This window comes from Podarcis tiliguerta (assembly GCF_965153285.1).
Source record: "Podarcis tiliguerta genome assembly, chromosome: 1".
NCBI lineage: Eukaryota > Metazoa > Chordata > Lepidosauria > Squamata > Lacertidae > Podarcis > Podarcis tiliguerta.
This window is the reverse complement of record NC_139534.1, coordinates 113,864,788-113,883,730: the sequence shown is the minus strand read 5'-3', so window position 1 is coordinate 113,883,730 and position 18,943 is coordinate 113,864,788. Positions and strand designations below refer to the sequence as shown.

At 48.2% G+C, this 18,943-nt stretch overlaps 1 protein-coding gene across 4 annotated transcripts in view; it reads left to right on the top strand.

Annotated features, from left to right (window-relative positions):
- The first annotated feature begins 1,233 nt into the window (after window positions 1-1,233).
- PRIMA1 (proline rich membrane anchor 1) overlaps window positions 1,234-18,943 on the top strand; it is a 55,021-nt gene continuing 37,311 nt past the window's right edge. For 2 of the 4 annotated variants that reach the window (XM_083440390.1, XM_083440387.1), the window contains exons 1-2: window positions 1,234-2,142; window positions 3,023-3,166. In XM_083440390.1, the coding sequence (XP_083296516.1) occupies window positions 3,074-3,166 (93 nt within the window). In that variant the 5' untranslated portion in view covers window positions 1,234-2,142; window positions 3,023-3,073. Of the gene's footprint in view, window positions 2,143-2,558; window positions 2,631-2,670; window positions 2,802-3,022; window positions 3,167-18,943 lie in introns of those variants that run through there. The other 2 variants (XM_083440388.1, XM_083440389.1) reach the window with 2 other exon arrangements.

Here is an 18,943-nt window from a genome sequence, read left to right as displayed (position 1 = left end):
AAATAGTACCTCGGGTTAAGAACTTTGCTTCAGGATAAGAACAGAAATCGTGCGGCAGCGCGGCAGGCCTCATTAGCTAAAGTGGTACCTCAGGTTAAGAACAGTTTCAGGTTAAGAACGGACTTCTGGAATTAATTAAGTTCTTAACCTGAGGTACCACTGTATCTAAAAGCATCCTCTGAAGAGCTCTTCTGGATCCCCTCAGAGGTCTACCTTTTGCTGCATCCTCCCCACAATGGCCAACCAGATTCCACAGTCAACTGAACAGCCAAAGATGTGGTCTCGGGTGCAATCCTTGGTACTATCACCAGGTGGCGCTGAAAAAGACCTCTGTGTACAATCCCGGAGAAGAGCTACCAGGCATCCTTTACATACAACACGGAGCTATTTAGATCAATGGTCTGACTCCATATAAGGCAGCTTCCCTTGTTCCCATGCCCATGGGAAACCCCAAACAGGACAGGAGCACCACAGGAACCCACTCCCACATTCTGTCAGGCCATCAGTCCATCTAGCTCAATATTGCCTTCACGGACTGGCAGCACCTCTCCCAGATTTCAGACAGGGACCTCTTGCCAGACCTACCTGGAGATGCCAGGGGAATGAACTTGGGCCCCCTGGCACGCAAAGCAGATGAGCGAGCCACGGCCCTGGCCCCTCCATCTGGTTAGAAAGAGCCCGGGTTGATTGCTGCTGCCGGTCAGAACCGACAACACTAGGCTCGCCCAATCGATGGCGTGTCCGGCGTTGGTGGTACAAAGGCAGCTGTGCTGCTTGCGAAGCGCAGCTAGCTGGCCGCTTGCAGAGCGCGGTCCCGAGCAGCCCCTTAGGCCCCGCCACTCCAGCCAGCGCGAACTGGCAGCGTCGGACCCGGACTGGGAAAAGGCTTTCGCTTCCCATCCGAGCTGCTTCGCGGGGCAGGGGGAGGCGGAGAGAGGAGGAGGAGAAAAAGAAAAAGAGCCGGGGGGAAACAACAACACACCTAACCACAACCTCGAGGCAAGTGCCCAGAACCCTCGCTAGGTGGGCATGAAAAATCACTGCGGAAACAGCGGCACCAGGCAGGATTCAATTCGAAGGCGAGCCGGGGAGCCTCTAGCCGGCTTCGCTGCGCCCAGGCTCTTCCCACACTCCGGCGCCCCCTCCCTCCTTTCGCATGCCGCCGCCGCTGCTGCTGCTGCTATCCCGCCGTGCCCTCCCCTCCCCTCCCCATCCCGGGAGTCCTTATCCCCCCCCCTCCCCGTTCATTCTCCTCCCCTCCTCCCTCCTCCCGCCGCCGCCGCTTCCAGGCTCTGCAGGGTTGATGGACAGCTGAGGATCCGCTACTCCGGCGGCGCGCTGGGCAAAAAAACAAACCAACCCCGAGAGACAGGGAGCCAAAGAATCTGGACTACTTGCAGCGGCAAAGGAGGGAAGCTTCGCGCGCCTCGGGAGCACTTCGACCCGCTTTTGGGGCGGCGAGGGGGAGAGATTCGCAGCTTCAAGCGGGAGGGGCGGGGGAAGGGAGGAGTTGACTCCCCCGCCCTCAATTAGCAACCCTCCCTGGGACTTTTTTTTTTGGCGCGGTGGTCCTTCTGGTCCTCTTTGAGGAAAGAGGAGCCGGGACTTGGAAGGCAACGACCACCCCCCCCACCCCCAATTTGGGAGCAAAGGGCCCGCTCTGCAGAAGGAAGCAGCCGATCCGTTTTGTGCTCCTTTACCACAACAAGCCTCGCTCCGCTTCTCTCCTCCTTGTGATCCTGTTTCGATCGTCCCCTCCTTCCCCGATCACCCCCTCTCTGCCCCGCCCCGCCCTCCGTGCCTCTGCCCCCCCCCCCCCGCGCCGCCGCTGCTCTTTCAATCCCGGGATACATGGGAGGCTCCGCTTCGCGCTGCCACGCGTTGGGTCGCAGGGGATCCCTCATCGCTCCTCCGGAAAGGAGTTTCCCCGCACCGGTTCCTCCGGCGAGCGGGCTCCCTGGGCGCTAAGAGGGAACTTCAGGCGCCTCGGCCGCGTTGGAGCAAGCCGCTTTCCTCGCAAACTTTTTTTTCCTGGGCAAAAGCACCCCGAGCCCTGCCCGCGTCAGCGCAACTCCAGCATGTAAAAGGGAGCGCCAGCGACGGCCTCTTTCTCTGCAAACGTGGCCCCTGCCGTCCCCAAGGGTAAGAGAAAGGCGAGATCCTTGTTGTTTCTGGGTCTTTGGTGAAAGCGACCCAAATTGGAGCGGGCGCTGCTTGCTGCAGCGGCGGCAGTAAACTGGGTTCCGTCTGCTCCGAATAGCGCGCGGCCGCCGTCGCGCAGAGGCTGCAGCACCAGCTGCCTCGCACTCCCCTGCTTTTAGGCAGGAGGGGGGGGTCCCTCGCCCCCTATACCGGGGTGGGGAAACTCTGGGATCCTATTAGTGTTTGGTGGGTGTGCTTGAATCATGGCGGTGGGGGATTGCTCACGGCTAATAGGAAGTTTCGTTTTGCAGCAAGGCTGGTGGTGGTGTTAAGACTTCCCCACAAAAATAAGAGCCCACTCCCAACTGTTTTAGGTTTAGCCCACATCACAGCTCAGAAGCTGCGTGCAAAAGCTGCCGCCCTCCCGGCTTTCTCATCACAACCACCCTGTGAAGTGGAATAAGGGGTGCTCTGATTGATTTCTGCTTGTGGGGGCTCTTCCTGTCCTCCTTTTTTATTTCTTTCCGGGGCTTTTCTGGGGAGAGAGAGAGACATAGCTGTCAACCTTCCCTTTTTTTGCAGGAAATTCCCTTATTCCAGCGCTGCTTCCCGCTGCTATCCCGGATTGTTAGATATCCCGTAGACTGTCCCTGGGACAGGTGAGGCTGCTGATCCCTTATTTTCGAGGCTGCTGATCCCTTATTTTCAAATCTGAAAGTTGACAGCTATGGAGAGAGAGGCTCTCCTAACCAAATCCAATCTGAGTTTTGCCAATGCTGGGGAGAGAACGGGAGTCAGCTGTTTGCGCTGGGAATGGGATGTGATGAGGCACCACAGCTGCCCAAACTCTCTCTCTCTTCTTCTTCTTCTTCTCTGCAAGGTAACACAGGTTGCTGCGAGGAGGAGACATCCCCGCTTCCCCACAGGAGTGATGCTCATCAGAGAAGTTTTGCTGCTCCTTCAGTGCTGCTGGTCTTCCCTGCTACTGCACTGGACCCTCCATCCCATCTGGGGCTTCATTCAGGTAATGTCGGGAACTCCCTCCTTTCGTGCCCAGGTAGCCCACACCTGTGCTCTTCAAAGAGAACAAACTTCTGCAGCAAAGTACTTCTGTCCTTATTGCACTTGACGTTTGTGGGCGGCGGAGGGGTGAAGTACAAAAAGCAAGTGCTTTATTGCTAGGGTTACTGCTGTAGCAAAGTACTGTGCTTCTCTTTGAGATGTGAATACCTGGCCCAGGTGTCCCAAAGTAAAGCTGGTACGATTGTAGTTAGATTTGAGCTGTTTGCCATACACAGGACTAAGGCAGGGAGGCAGCAGCAGCAGCAGCAAAGAGCTGTCGTGTGTCAGAAGCAGCTACTGATTTTAGCAATAACAGAATGATTTGTGTTGTGAACACAATTCCTGAGCAATTCTTAAGCTTTGCAAAGAATTGATACAGGGTATACTTTTTTTGCATTTCATTGACCCTTGAACCTGCTGTTCTCTCCTCTCTGTACCCACATACAGGATACAAACATGCAGACATATGTGCAGGATTCTGTACCTGTTCAGGATAGCAAGTCATGCATTTGATGAAGTGGGCTACTTTCATGAAAGCTTATCCCATAATAAACCCATTAGATCTTTAAGGTGCCGTAAGCTCTGTTGCTGTTTTTTTTTTGCTGCTACAGGCTAATATAGCTTCCTCTTTGGAAGTCCTATGTGTGACAGTGGTGAAAAAGAGAGGGAGAGAGCATTTCTCTGTATGTTCAATGCTACTGTTCAGGGTGTTTGGTGTTTCTCTGAACACAGGAAATAAAGGACCCGAGGTGCTTGTTGATTAGTGGATGTGATTCGAGGTTATGAATGACCACAATCTTTGATTCCCGGTTTTCATGCATGCTAGTTCTGATGTACGGGAAGTGAGCGCTGCTCCTCAGGTAGCCAAATGGCACCACCCATGCGCCACCTGTTATCAGCTGGCTTGACAGAAGGTCAACATTTGCAGCAGTTAAAAAAAATAAAGAAAAACTTCAGGAAAAGAACTAAGGGCGGTATCCCGCCCCCCGCCCCACCCAAAGCCCAGTGAAGACATGAAATCCCAACTGACTGTTGGGAAAAGGGGGAAGGAATAGAAAACTATGGGGAAGCATGGCATGGACGGGAGGGGCTGGAATTTGGACTAGGGGAGGATTCCATACTGCAGCATTTTGTTGCTGGCTCCTCTTGTTCATTCCATTTATTTTCCAATGTGTCTTAAATCCATATGTAGAAGTATCTCTCTCTGGTTGCATGTGTACCTCATTTGCCCGGTAAAGTAGATGGTTCGGTCTCAATTTCTACGGCGTAAATAAGCAAGCCAGCCTCTGAGGCTCAAGCAGCAGACCCGTTTTTATTCACTTGCAAAATGGAATAGGGGGAGAGAGATTGATGGTCAGACTGAAAGGGCCAAAGGGATTATCTTGAAGGTAGGGTGCTGAATCTTTTCCTGCCCATCCCTAATTTCCCCCTGGCTTGGTCCCACAATCTTACTAAGATTATCAGGCTCTGATATTGGAAGTGAAACTGCCCAGAGGATGGGATTGGGGAATAGTCTGCAAGAGGAAACATAGGCTGGAGGATGGTTCTGGTCTCTTACCCCTTCCTCCTTTAAATTGCACTCTCACCTGCCGCTTTACACTTGGGTCGAAAAGACCTGAGTTCCAATATACCTGCCCTGCTGCGGTCACAGACAATTTGGGCCTGAGGTTCTACGTGTTTTCATTTTGCTTTTTCTACTGCAGTCCAGCATAGCAACTCTTCAGGCTCCTAAACTTAACACGATTTTAAATATATCTTCAGTAGGGTTACAACTGCCTCATAAAACACTTCTTTAAACACCTGGAAGATGTAAAAAGTGTTTTGGAAATATCGTTTAGGCTGAGGGCGCTGGATGCTTTCAGTTTCGGGAAGAAAGGATTGGCAGCTGGGGCATGTTTACTTCCGAGTAAGTGCCATGAATTTCAGTGATACTTTCAACTAAGTATGCTTAGACTTGCTGCCTACCAGGTTGTGAGGCTGGGGGAGGGAATTTCCTTGTACCTTCAAATTTTTGTTACACTGCAGCCCTTTGCACACCTGCCTGGCCCAGCTGAATTGAATGGGACTTCATTTGAAGTAAACATTCATAGGATCACACAATACGAGGCTGTTGTTAGACTTCAGCTATTTGCAGAGCAGTGCAATGTTATTTTCACACAAGGTAACACAAATCAGATCTTGGGTGGCTGTCCAGAAATGTTTCCTAACACTTGTGTTGTGAAGAAAGACTGCCAGGAAAGTGATGGAGTTGCAGTGGGAATGTTTTCTTGAGAGTGGTTTAAATCTGGAAAATCTTAAGTGTTACAAACTATCAGATTAGGTGATCCATGAACTGCTTTGTGCAGTTCAGACGGGTCTAAGAAGATCATTTTGATCAAACAGAGGGTGCAGTTTAGAGATTCAAACCACTGCATCAAAAGTCAGAATCTGATTCTGCTCGCTCACTGCGCTTCACTGAAAATGAATTTGGTGTTTAACTTCGATAAAGGAGCTTGTGTGATTTAGGGGTGGGGTGTCAGCTGAAGGCTGTCTGCCCCTTGTAAAAGTTTTTGTCCTTCCAATACTTTGGATGTGGTGAAGGGAGAAGAGCCATAGCTCAGACGTGGAGCTTTGCTGGCAGAATGCACAATTTCTGGCCCGAATGCCCAATTTCTGTTCTCATCCTGAAGCAAAGTTCTTAACCTGAGGTACTATTTCTGGGTTAGCGGAGTCTGTAACCTGAAGCACCTGTAACCTGAAGCGTATGTAACCCGAGGTACCACTGTAGAAGGCAGCTTGTTATGTGAGTCTCATATCTGCAACCAAAACAACAGCAACAAATAGTTGAATTGCACACTTTTGCTGAATGCTGAAGATGCATGTCTCTATCATGGCCTGTACGCTTGAGATGTATATTTAAGGATCCTCCTTATCTTTGTAGTTTTAAGTTGTTTAAAACTGTTTTCAAGATTGTGTTTCAACTGAAACCTTGAGGTGAAGGATGGGTAATTATTAGTAATAGTAATGGTGCTCTTCCCAAACATTGTATTTATTTTTTTACTCAAGTATACATCTGTTCCTAGCGCAGTGCCAACATTTTAGGCCTCAGAGACATAAAAAAAGCAGGCCTGCCATGTTTGGGAGAAAGCATAATTGGACACATGAATTCCTACATCAACAGTGGTATAGGATGTGTGTTTATGAGTGTTTTGTGTTTATGAGCATTTGGTGCCTGTATGTGTGTTTTTCATAATCCCTTCATGCACTTCACATTTCCACATAGAAAAGTATTTATTATTCACCTCCCCTGCCCCGCTCCCCCAAAATTTACAACCTTTGCTGTTGTCTTCCATGTCGGGTCTCCTAAATAGAATTTGAACTAAAGCAACTATAGCTGCCCTACTGAGAACAGTCCATTTTTGTTTGTGTGCTAAAGGGCTTTATCCTTCCCCAGTGCTTTTAAGCGATCAACGCCATTGAATTTGGTGCCCGTAGAATTCAGCTTGCTAATTCAGAGCAGAATCTGAGTCTTCCTGAATGTGCTGACAGGGAAGAGGGTTTTCAAAGTCTAATGACTGTAGGTGGCAATGTATGCAAAACTAGGCCTCTCCAAATAGCCTAATTTCATTAGCAGTTTGGCAAGGCATCTGTGATGTGGCTGTGAACTCGGAATCCACTGAGTGCAGGCTGAATCAGCTTTCCTGGTTCTCTGGTCCTCTGGTTTGCCATGTAGGTTGACCTTGGTGGATATGTGTGGTGACCAGCGATCAAGATGCATAGACCCAGAGGCGATAGGACAGGGTGCAATTTATACAGATGAATTCTTTCAGCCTTGCAGACTCCACTGTGATATATGCAACCTAAGTAAGCAGGATTGTGAGCATTGAAGCCAAGGGACATAGGAAGCTGTCTTATACTGAGCTGGGTGATCGGTGCACCTAGCTAGTATTGTCTACACTGGCTGGCAGAGGCTGCAGGGTTTTGGGAGGCTTTCCCAGCCCTGGAGATGTCGGGCATTGAATCTGAGACTTTCTACATACACAGCAGATTCTCTAGCACCAAATTGTGTGGTCCCCCTGTCCCTTTGACATGCTACCTTTTGTGAGTCAAAGCCTTGCTTGTAACTTAGATCTTGAGGGAGTAACTGATAACCTCAGTACTGTAAGTACAAAGAAAATGCTGTCCTTTCCCTCTGTTCTAAACTTGGCAGATTCCGCATTTTGCTGTGGATGTTGCTTGACTTAACTTTTTGCCTCTCGTCTGAAGATCTGTCAGCCGTCCAATTGCAAAACAAGGATCTTGTGCTGCCGTCGCTGCCGCCTGCCACGCTCTGAAATCCGGGTGGCTAAACAAGCTTGTGTAATTGAAACTGTGCATGCTTTGAAGGCAAATGTAATTATGTGAAAGGATCTGCTGGGGTTTTTTTTGAAACCGACACCCTCCAATCAATCAGTCAGTCGCCATGACTTACAAAAGCACCCCTTATGCAAGCTTCATAAGAGATGTATACACAAATCACTAATACATTAAATTAGGTTTGTAAGTATACAAGGGTCATGCTGCAGAGAGTCCTTATTAAGCCTGGGCTTCTCTTTCTAGTTTTACCAGGGGGAAATGATTTTGCCTTATCCATAGGTTATGCTAGCATTTTTATCATCATGAATCTGTTTCATTCCACATTAGACACATACGGGGGGGGGGGGGGGACACCAAACCAGAAGCAATTTGGTTAAATGTAGCAACTTTCTTTAGAATTTCAGCAATAGTGCCGTTTCCGTGGAGTGATAAGAACACGAGAAGAGCCTGCAGGATCAGGCCGGTAGAACACGAGAAGACAGTGGCGTAACGAGGGGGGGTGCAGGGGGGGCCGGCCGCACCGGGCGCAACATCTGGGGGTTAGGGTTAGGGGGCGCAAATCCACGGGTTAGGGGGTGCAAATCACTTGCCTTGCCCCGGGTGCTGACAACCCACGCTACACCACTGCGAGAAGAGCCTGCAGGATCAGGCCGGTAGAACACGAGAAGAGCCTGCAGGATCAGGCCGGTAGAACACGAGAAGAGCCTGCAGGATCAGGCTGGTAGCTCATCTACTCCAGCATCCTGTTCTTACAGTGGCCAATCAGATGCCTGTGGGAAACCCTCAAGCAGGATTTGAACGCAAGAGCCCTCTCCCCTCCTGCAGTTTCCAGCAATTGCTTTTCAGAAGCATTTAGGCCTCCATCTGTGGAGACAGAGCAGAGCCATTACGGCTAGTGGCCTTAGCCCTCTCCTCCATGAATTTGTCGCATCTTCCTTGCAAGCCATCCAAATTGGTGACCTTCACTGCCTCTTGTGGGAGTGAGTTCCATAGTTTAACTCTGTGTTGCTTGAAGCAGTGCTTCCTTTTATCTGCCCTGACTCTTCCAACATTCCTGTGGCGAAAGACCCTTAGGTATAATCGGTGCCTCATGAAATTGCCAGGTTCAGCGTGGCACAGTAGAGGGGATGTGGGGTCTTGTGCTTTTAACAGTTTCACAGAAGAAATAGTTTCAGCATGTTCTGCTTCTCCTCTTCCAGCTTTGTAGCAAAACAGAAAGATCAGCTCAAACCTCTCCTTTCTAAGCAGCTATTGGAAACACAGGAACCTTCTTCCAGATCTAGAAACCTCAGACCTGTCTCCCATAGATACAGTCTCCCATGTCATCAGTGTCAACCAAAATAATCAGTTTTGGCAAACAGCAGAGACAGTGGCGTAGCGTGGGGGGGGTGCAGGGGGGGCCGGCCGCACCGGGCGCAACATCTGGGGGTTAGGGTTAGGGGGTGCAAATCCATGGGTTAGGGGGTGCAAATCCACGGGTTAGGGGGCGCAAATTACTTGCCTTGCCCCAGGTGCTGACAACCCACGCTACGCCACTGAGCAGAGAAAGCCTTAAATTACTATATTTTTCCACATAAGTCACAAATCTGAGAGAGAGAGAGAGACCACCAGCATTCCCAGGAAGGCAATAAGTGACTTTTCAAAATGACATTGTGGTTGTACTGGGATGTAACACCAATGTCATGATGCATACTTCCTATGTAAACATGCTCAATAGGCAGTGAATGCGAAAAAGATGTGTTTACTTGGTCCTTTTGGAACAGGAAGTAAGAAAGCTGAGCCTCGTGGGCTACTAGAAATGAAGGTGGGCTACCATGTTTAGGCAAAACGGGTGCCTTCTGCTCACTGCCAATCCTGGTGGCCATAGGGAATTTCTGCAAAAAAGGATGATGATGACTGCAAAAAAGGACTTCATGATTAGACACATACAGAAACAAGAAAAAGTGAGTGGAGATTTGTTGGTATCATTTCTTCTTCTTCTTTTATTTGCATTATCCCACTCACTGTCTAGAGACACAGGCATCAGAAAGCTGCAGGTAATTACAGGTGCAGGACCTTAAAGATGTAGCAGAGGCATTAACAAATGCCACTCTTTTTTCAACTACTGCTTTGGCAGTCTAAGACAAGGGTAGCCACGTGACAAACTTTGTGGAACAGTGGATGCAAGAAAAGTTGACTAGGGCCATAAACTATATACAGTGGTGCCCCGCATGACGAATGCCTCGCAAGATGGAAAACCCGCAAGATGAAAGGGTTTTCCGTCTGCAGAGGCGCTTCGCAAGACGAATTTCCCTATGGGCTTGCTTCGCAAGACGAAAAATGGCGAAAAAATTTGAATTTTTTTTTTGCTCTAAAACCCCTTTTCCTGAAGCGCTAAGCTGCTAAAAGCATTTTAGCAGCAAAACCGCTAATCCCCCACCCCTTAAAAAGCCGTTTTTAGCCCTCAAAATGTCAATAGCTCTAATAGCGCTACTCCGTCAATGGGCTTGCTTCGCAAGACGAAAAAACCGCAAGACGAAAAGACTCCCGGAACGGATTCTTTTCATCTTGCGAGGCACCACTGTACAGTGATACCTCAGGTTACAGACACTTCAGGTTACAGACACTTCAGGTTACAGACTCTGCTAAGCCAGAAATAGTACCTCAGGTTAAGAACTTTGCTTCAGGAAGAGAAGAGAAATCGCGCAGCGGCAGCAGGAGGCCCCATTAGCTAAAGTGGCACCTCAGGTTAAGAACAGTTTCAGGTTAAGAACGGACCTCCGGAACGAATTAAGTGCTTTTCTTTTTTAAAAAAATATTTTTTATTACTCACTTTCCACATAACAAATTATCAAACCATATAATCACCTACATAACCCCCCTTCCCTCAGCTCCTCTCCCTTGATTTCGCTGCATATATTTTCTCTGCATATTATAAAATTGTATATATCCTTACATATCTGTCCATAATGTTGTCAACAATAAATTTGTGTATGTTTATTCACAACCTGCCAAGGAGTCCAGTTCATTTTGTTGTGTTTTTAGATAATTTGTATAAAGTTTCCATTCCTCCTTGAAGTCACAGTTGTCCTTGTCTCACAATTTGTATGTCAATTTGGCCAGTTCTGCATACGGAACGAATTAAGTTCTTAACCTGAGGTACCACTGTACATTATTTTACTATATTTACTGTACTGGCAAAATGCAACTGGTGCAGGGATTACATTCCAGGGATACGTACCGTATTTTTCTGTGTATAACACGCCCCCGTGTATAAGGCACCCACTATTTTGGGGGACTCCAAATTAAGAAAATATGGGGAGACTGCCCAGAGTTGTTGAGTTTTTTGGGGGGAGGGGTGGCACAGAGTTGTTGAGCTTTCTTTAGGGGAGATTGCTGAAAATCATCTGTCCCCTCGCTGACAAAAGCCGCCAATCGTCCACCCTATTGCTGCAGCAACAGCCAATCAACACCAGCCCTTGACGCAGCCACCAATAACAAGCCCAATAGCCGATGACAATCTCCGGCTCGCGGCAGCAACCAATCCCACGTCCCCCCTATGCACTATCTGTGTATAGGATGACCCCCAATTTTTTTCTTAATTTCTTAATAAAAAAACCTCCCCTTATATATGGAAAAGTACGGTAAATTATGCAAGTGGAGGACTCTGAACAGGAAAATTGTTCCTGTGTCTCCTTGGTTGGAATCAACCCATTTGCCAAAGGCCGCCTACATGAGGACGCCATTGTTTCTGGTCAAAATAATTGTATATTGACACAGTTAAAAACAACAATGTGAGATGGTGTAGGAGTTAGCATGTTGGACTAGGACTGGGGAGAGGGGTATGTAAATCCCCGTTCAGCCATAAAACATCCTGGGTGACTTTGTTGGGCCATCATCAGAGGCTTAGCTGGGGGGAAGGGGAGGGGTCACAGGTCGCCACACCACGGGGGGGGGGCAGCACTTACCGTGGGGCCTGTCTCTCAGCCTAGTGTAGCCTACCTCACAGGGTTGCTGTAAAGAAAGGTAAAGGGACCCTGACCATTAGGTCCAGTCGTGACCAACTCTGGGGTTGCGGCACTCATCTCGCTTTATTGGCCGAGGGAGCCGGCATACTGCTTCTGGGTCATGTGGCCAGCATGACTAAGCCGCTTCTGGCGAACCAGAGCAGCGCCGTTTACCTTCCCGTCGGAGCGGTACCTATTTATCTACTTGCACTTGATGTGCTTTCGAACTGCTAGTTTGGCAGGAGCAGGGACCAAGCAACGGGAGCTCACCCCATTGCGGGGATTCAAACCGCCGACCTTCTGATCGGCAAGCCCTAGGCTCTGTGGGGGCAGCTAATAAAATCAGATTCATGGTCAGCTTTAACCTGACGACTGCACATTGGCTCATCTGGAACATGTGAGGGGTTCCTGTTCTTGATCTGAACAAGTGGCATCTCAGGTGAATGGAAGCATTCTGGATAACCAGGAGCAGCAGAGAGGGAGGATGGGTTTAATCTATTCCTCCCGTGACAAAAATCTAGTCTTTGAAATTGAAGTATTGGGAGGGAATCTCCCATGGGTGGCAAATAGCAGCTTCAGTGAAATGATTCTCGTTCAAGAGTGCGGCAGCTGCTATATGCCCTTCCATCCTTACTTTCTTTCAAAAATGCAGATGAAATGCAAATACATTTTTAACATCACATCTACTCTCGTATACAGATAGAAAAAGAGATTAAGCAGCTGGCTTATACTTCCAGTTGGCTACAATGCTAGGATTTAAAAAGGGTCTTCTCTTAGTTCCAGGTTAGTTTAAGTAGCACAGCTTAGCACCGAGGCAAGAGAAATCAGAATCCTGCTGTATTTTTGAAAGTATGACACCTTCGCAGTTATTTGCAATCACTGGCTGATGCAGACAGCTAGTTTTTCTTTTCATTTTACTTTTTTGGGGAATTATTTGTCCTCTCTTTTGTCAGTGCAAAGGAAGCCTTGGTGGTCTGAGATACTGAAGCTTCCCTTCTGGTTCCAATGTGTGTTTGTTTTTAAGTACATCTGAAACAACAACAACTCTACTAAAATAATTGCATATCATAATAGTGATTCAGATGCTGCAGTAGATTTGGATGAGCTGTTAAGGTACTTACCGTAATTGTGGATGTACTGAAACAGGGTGTCATATTATGTAGCTTGGCAGAAAGATAGCAATTTTGGGGAGAAAGAGAAAAGCACAGGAACTTCTTTAAAAAACTGAGTTAAACGCAGTCCTACAGTGTTTGAGACTTCACAGTGCTTTTGACTGAGCTAATCTTAAACTCCAGAACCTCATCAATTTCAGCTGCCTGGACTGGCTTCACTTCTTAAAAAATGAGCCCGAGTTCCATTACGATTATGGAACACTATTAAAACTGGAACACTATTAAAAATGGAATATTAAAGTTAGTCTATTGGCTCCAGAGGCTTAGTAACAGAGGTGCTGTTGGTGGGAAGGAGTTCAGAGAAGTGACAAAGGAATACAGAAGACTGCCTTCTAGTGAGCCAGCTTGTTTGTCTAGCCCTGCTGCAAATTGGAGCTTACTCAAGAGGAAACTATCCCTCCAGAAAGTAGCAAGACCTTGTATTCAGCACCAGATTGAAACAGTGATGAATTGAAATTCCACTGCAAATGAACTTTCAGGAGTGCTCTGCCTCCTCTAACTTCCCAACTCCTCTGTGACAACAGCTGATACAATTTTCTAGTTATTTTCATAGACATGCTTCAAGCTTCGTTGTAAATAATACCATCTCAGAAAGCATGTTAACAGAGAAGTTTAAATAGCAACAGAGTTGTATCCAAGTAAGCCATGTTCCGTGTAGTCCCATTGAACTCAGTCAACTTGAGTCCAATTATTTCAGTGCGTCTATGAAAGTATGATTTGCTTAGATAAAACTCATAGACTGTCAAAATCCACACTGTTGACGGCTGGAGACATTAAAACGGGTAGCTAATGTGGTGAGTCCTGAGTGCTCACTGGAAGGACAGATCGTGAAGCTGAGGCTCCAATACTTTGGCCACCTCATGAGAAGAGAAGACTCCCTGGAAAAGACCCTGATGTTGGGAAAGATTGAGGGCACAAGAAGAAAGGGGCGACAGAGGACGAGATGGTTGGACAGTGTGTTCGAAGCCACCAGCATGAGTTTGACCAAACTGCGGGAGGCAGTGGAAGACAGAAGTTCCTGGCGTGCTCTGGTCCATGGGGTCACGAAGAGCCGGACACGACTAAACGACTAAACAACAACAAATGTGGTGATATCAAGATGTTGTGGACTGCAACTCCCATTGTCCGATGGGCAAGGACTGATGGGAGTTGTAGTTCACAACATCTTGATATCACCACATTGGGTACCCCTGCATCAAAACATTATGGAATGCAAAGTAGATTCAGGCCAAAGGGTTTCTGTCTCAGACAGACCAGTAAGGACAACAGTTTAGCCGTTTCCTCTGACAGGAATGTCACTGAGACACCTGACAGTAATATCTTAGCAGCAAAGTCCAGGCAAAACAGCTTATGAATGACTATGGAAAAGAAGTCTCTCTCTCTCTCTCTCTCTTTTAGAAGTAAGCTTGAATGAAAGCCAGTCAGATATTGGTTTGGTTGATCATTAAAAGGCAACATGAAGTGTTAAAATTTGTGACAGGTCTATATTTATAGCAGAATCTTTCATTGCAGGGCATAGCTTCGCTGCCTTCTCATCTGCCAACCTAGAGGCAGCTTGTATAGGCATTAGGGAAAGAAAAGAGCAATTACACATCATATGAGTCATCACGCTTTGTGAGAGGAGCAGTCTTCCACACATTTTCTAGTAATATCATGTTCTGTTTTGTTTAAAAGGGGCCCACGTGGAGTCCTTTTCATGGCTGGAAAAAAAAATAAATTGACAGGAGGCTTCTTCACATTTTGAGGTGATATGTACAGAATTTTGAAGAACCTTGGAAACGATGAAGGTCCAATGTAGGCTTTCATTTGTTGTTGTTTAGTCGTTTAGATCGTGTCCGACTCTCTGTGACCCCATGGACCAGAGCACGCCAGGCCCTCCTGTTTGCCTCCCACAGTTTGGTCAAACTCATGTTAGTAGCTTTGCGAACACTGTCCAACCATCTTGTCCTCTTCCGTCCCCTTATCCCTGTGCCCTCAATCTTTCCCAACATCAGGGTCTTTACTAGAGAGTCTTCTCTTCTCATGAGGTGGCCAAAGTATCGGAACCTCAGCTTCAGGATCTGTCCTTCCAGTGAGCACAGGCTTTCATTTAGTCTTTGTTAATGGCAGGGATAGCCAATATGATGCCATCCAGATGTTGTGGACTACAACTGTCATCAACCCCAGTCATCATGGCCAATGCTCAGGGGTGATGGGAGTTGTAGTGCAAGAACATCTGCAGGACACTGTGTTGACTGCCCCGATTGAGGATGTAAACAAGGGGTTTGGGAATCTGCCCTCAGTTCCAGCCTCTCCCTCAAGATTGGTTTGCTGCCATTTCCCCAAGTACCACATATTATCTCTCTTCTCAGTCCTCCCATTTCTAAGAAGATTATGCTGTGAGAGAGACGTTTTTGCACCTTCTTCTGCTACCATTTCTGCAGCAGCTGTTTACACAGAGGAAGGGAATACAGTGGTACCTCTGGTTACGTACTTAATTCGTTCCGGAGTCTATTCTTAACCTGAAACTGTTCTTAACCTGAAGACCACTTTAGCTAATGGGGCCTCCTGTTGTTGCTGCGCCACCAGAGCACGATTTCTGTTCTCATCCTGAAGCAAAGTTCTTAACCCGAGGTACTATTTCTGGGTTAGCAGAGTCTGTAACCTGAAGCGTATGTAACCTGAAGCGTATGTAACCCGAGGTACCACTGTATATCGGGCATGGAGAACCTGTGGCCCTTCAGTTGATTTTGGACTCCCATCAGCCCCAGACACAGTGTTAGAAACTGGGATAGAAAAGCTAGGAGCCAAATGGTTTCTGGGATCTGGGTTTTGGGGGGCAAAACAGAATGTCTAGTTATTAGACATGTCTTATTATTTTGATAAGCATGAACTCATACGCAATTCACATAAGTGACACATTGTTAATATAACATTTTTATCAGAAATTGTTAATACATGTTTAATTTGGTGTTTACAATAAAAATGTTGGTGCTGTGTTTCAGTTTTCAAATCACTCTACTCTTTATTGTTAAACTCCTTAGTATATTGTCTATCCTTAACATATACTTTGAGGCTGCAGAGCACATACATTTCAGTAATCCTTGAGTGTCAGCCAGGCACACAAAAAATGGCATCCAGACTTTTTGAGATGCTCGCAAATGGAGAATCGATAGGCACAAAATGCGCCTGGCGCCCTGCTAATTTCGAACCCTGCCCAAAGAGCATGGCCAATGGCCAGGGATGATGGGATTTGAAGTTCGGCTTATCTTGGAGGGCCACAGGTGCCCCATCCCTATTATAATGTATTATTTTATTTACTACTTACTTGCAAAAATGCCTTCTAAGAGGTTTGCAGGTATAAAACAGAGCATAAAGAATATAGCCACAAGTAATTAAAATGCAATAAAGCAATTTCATCAGGACTTTAAACAGCCACGATTAATATGTGCAATAAACAAGCCCATTACAACAACATAGCAATTCACACAGTTTAAACAGCAGTTATAGCAGGAAGCTCAAGTCAGGGGGATCAGGAGCAGCGAACATTGTTTCCAGGCAGAAGATCCGAGGTTAATTCCTGGTGACTTCCATCTAGAATGATCTGAAAGACACTTGTCTGCCTGAAAAATTGGGAGTGCCGCCACCAGTCAGAGTAGATATTACTTGGGTCAAATGACAACTGCTATAACTTATCAAGTCTCCAGTGCAAATCTTGCCTCTGCTATGACTGCATTAGATATTATGGCCTCAGTTGCCTTACACTTCTTTTATATGGGGGTATTTTACATGTAAGGGACATGGGTGGCACTGTGGGTTAAACCACAGAGCCTAGGACTTGCCGATCAGAAGGTCGGCGGTATAAATAGGTACCACTCTGGCGGGAAGGTAAACAGTGTTTCCATGTGCTGCTCTGGTTCGCCATAAGCGGTTTAGTCAGGCTGGCCACATGACCCAGTAGCTGTACGCCAGCTCCCTCGGTCAATAAAGCGAGATGAGCGCCACAACCCCAGAGTTGGCCACGACTGGACCTAATGGTCAGGGTCCCTTTACCTTTTTTATCTTACATGAATCTTACATGATTTTTGAAAGCAATAATCAATGTACTATAAAATAAATAAAACAGTATTGTAGATGATAAAAAAAAAAAAAATCTTACCTGCACTGATGATAGTCATTGTTTGGACAGGTTTTTTTTAATCCATTTCCGCAGTCTCACAGTCAGTCAATCAGTAGCTGAACTGGGTTCCACACAGTCACAAAAACAAATCACAGTAATTGAAAAAGCCTCAAAAACAAAAACGCAAAATAAATAGCAAAAACAAAAGCACCAAACTTACCGTATTTTTCGCCCTATAGGACGCACCGTCCCATAAGGCACACCTAGTTTTTTGGGGGGGAAATAAAGGAAAAAAATTATTTCCCCCCCAGGCGCGGGGTTGGGGAAGCCCGAGCTTCCCCCGACCCCAGCCCCAAACAGGCAGCTCTCTGCAAGCCGTGGGAGCCCAGTGCTGGCTCCCGCTGCTAGCGGAGAGGTCCGCGAAGCCTGGGCGCGCTGAGCTCAGCGCGCGCAGGCTTCGGCATGCAGGCACCTCTCCGCCAGCAGCGGGAGCGCTCCCGCTGCTAGCGGAGAGGTCCGCGAAGCCTGGGCGCGCTGAGCTCAGCGCGCGCAGGCTTCGGCATGCAGGCACGTCTCCGCCAGCAGCGGGAGCGCTCCCGCTGCTAGCGGAGAGGTCCGCGAAGCCTGGACGCGCTGAGCTCAGCGCGCGCAGGCTTCGGCATGCAGGCACGTCTCCGCCAGCAGCGGGAGCGCTCCCGCTGCTAGCGGAGAGGTCCGCGAAGCCTGGACGCGCTGAGCTCAGCGCGCGCAGGCTTCGGCATGCAGGCACGTCTCCGCCAGCAGCGGGAGCGCTCCCGCTGCTAGCGGAGAGGTCCGCGAAGCCTGGGCGCGCTGAGCTCAGCGCGCGCAGGCTTCGGCATGCAGGCACGTCTCCGCCAGCAGCGGGAGCGCTCCCGCTGCTAGCGGAGAGGTCCGCGAAGCCTGGGCGCGCTGAGCTCAGCGCGCGCAGGCTTCGGCATGCAGGCACGTCTCCGCCAGCAGCGGGAGCGCTCCGCTGCTAGCGGAGAGGTCCGCGAAGCCTGGGCGCGCTGAGCTCAGCGCGCGCAGGCTTCCGCATGCAGGCACCTCTCCGCCAGCAGCGGGAGCGCTCCCGCTGCTAGCGGAGAGGTCCGCGAAGCCTGCATTCGCCCCATAGGACGCACCCAGATTTCCCCTTCATTTTTGGAGGGGAAAAAGTGCGTCCTATAGGGCGAAAAATACGGTAATCAGTTCCAGAAGTCCATTTGACTTCCAAAATCTTTGAAAACGAAGGCACAGCTTCTGATTGGTGCAGGTGTCCGGAAACAATAGCCGATAGTCGGATGTTCGGCTTCCAAAAAACGCTTGAAAACCGGAACACTTACTTCTGGGTTTGAGAACCAAGTTTGAGAACCAAGGCATTTGAGAACCACTGTACCACTGTAGTCTAGTCTAGGGATAGATAGCCTTTGAGATCTTTATGTTCCTAATTACTGCTGAGGGGGAGTTTTTATTGGCTAAACATGGTGAAGGTAAAGGTACCCCTGACCATTAGGTCCAGTCGCAGACGACTCGGGTTGCAGTGCTCATCTCGCTCTATAGGCCGAGGGAGCTGGCATTTGTCTGCAGACAGCTTCCGGGTCATGTGTCCAGCATGACTAAGCTGCTTCTGGTGAACCAGAGCAGCACACGGAAATGCTGTTTACCTTCCCACTGGAGCGATACCTATTTATCTACTTGCACTTTGACGTGCTTTCAAACTGCTAGGTGGGCAGGAGCTGGGACCGAGCAACGGGAGCTCACCCTGTCCATCATTAATATAACAGTTTATAAGAGCGGGAGCCAGAATGCAACCTTGCTTCACCCTACACAAATCCAGATTCCCTAAGACAGTTGGATGGAACTTTGTATGCCTCCTTCTGGCAACTCCTGCAGCCAATCTGGTGCCAAAGTATTGTTCTGCTTTCATTTGGACCACATCAGTGAGGCTGAGAGGGGAGTCTTGTCATCTGGGCAGCCTAGGACCTCCATACGCACTGTCTAGGCATGTGGCCCCAGGGAGGTCACTTGTTATGAGAGCATGAGATAGGCCTTGTGCAGATGTAAGTCTGCTAATCTCATGATGGTAAAGGGGTCAGAAACAGACTGACCACTCACAAGCTCCCTGCAGTGTGAATTTCCACTTCTTT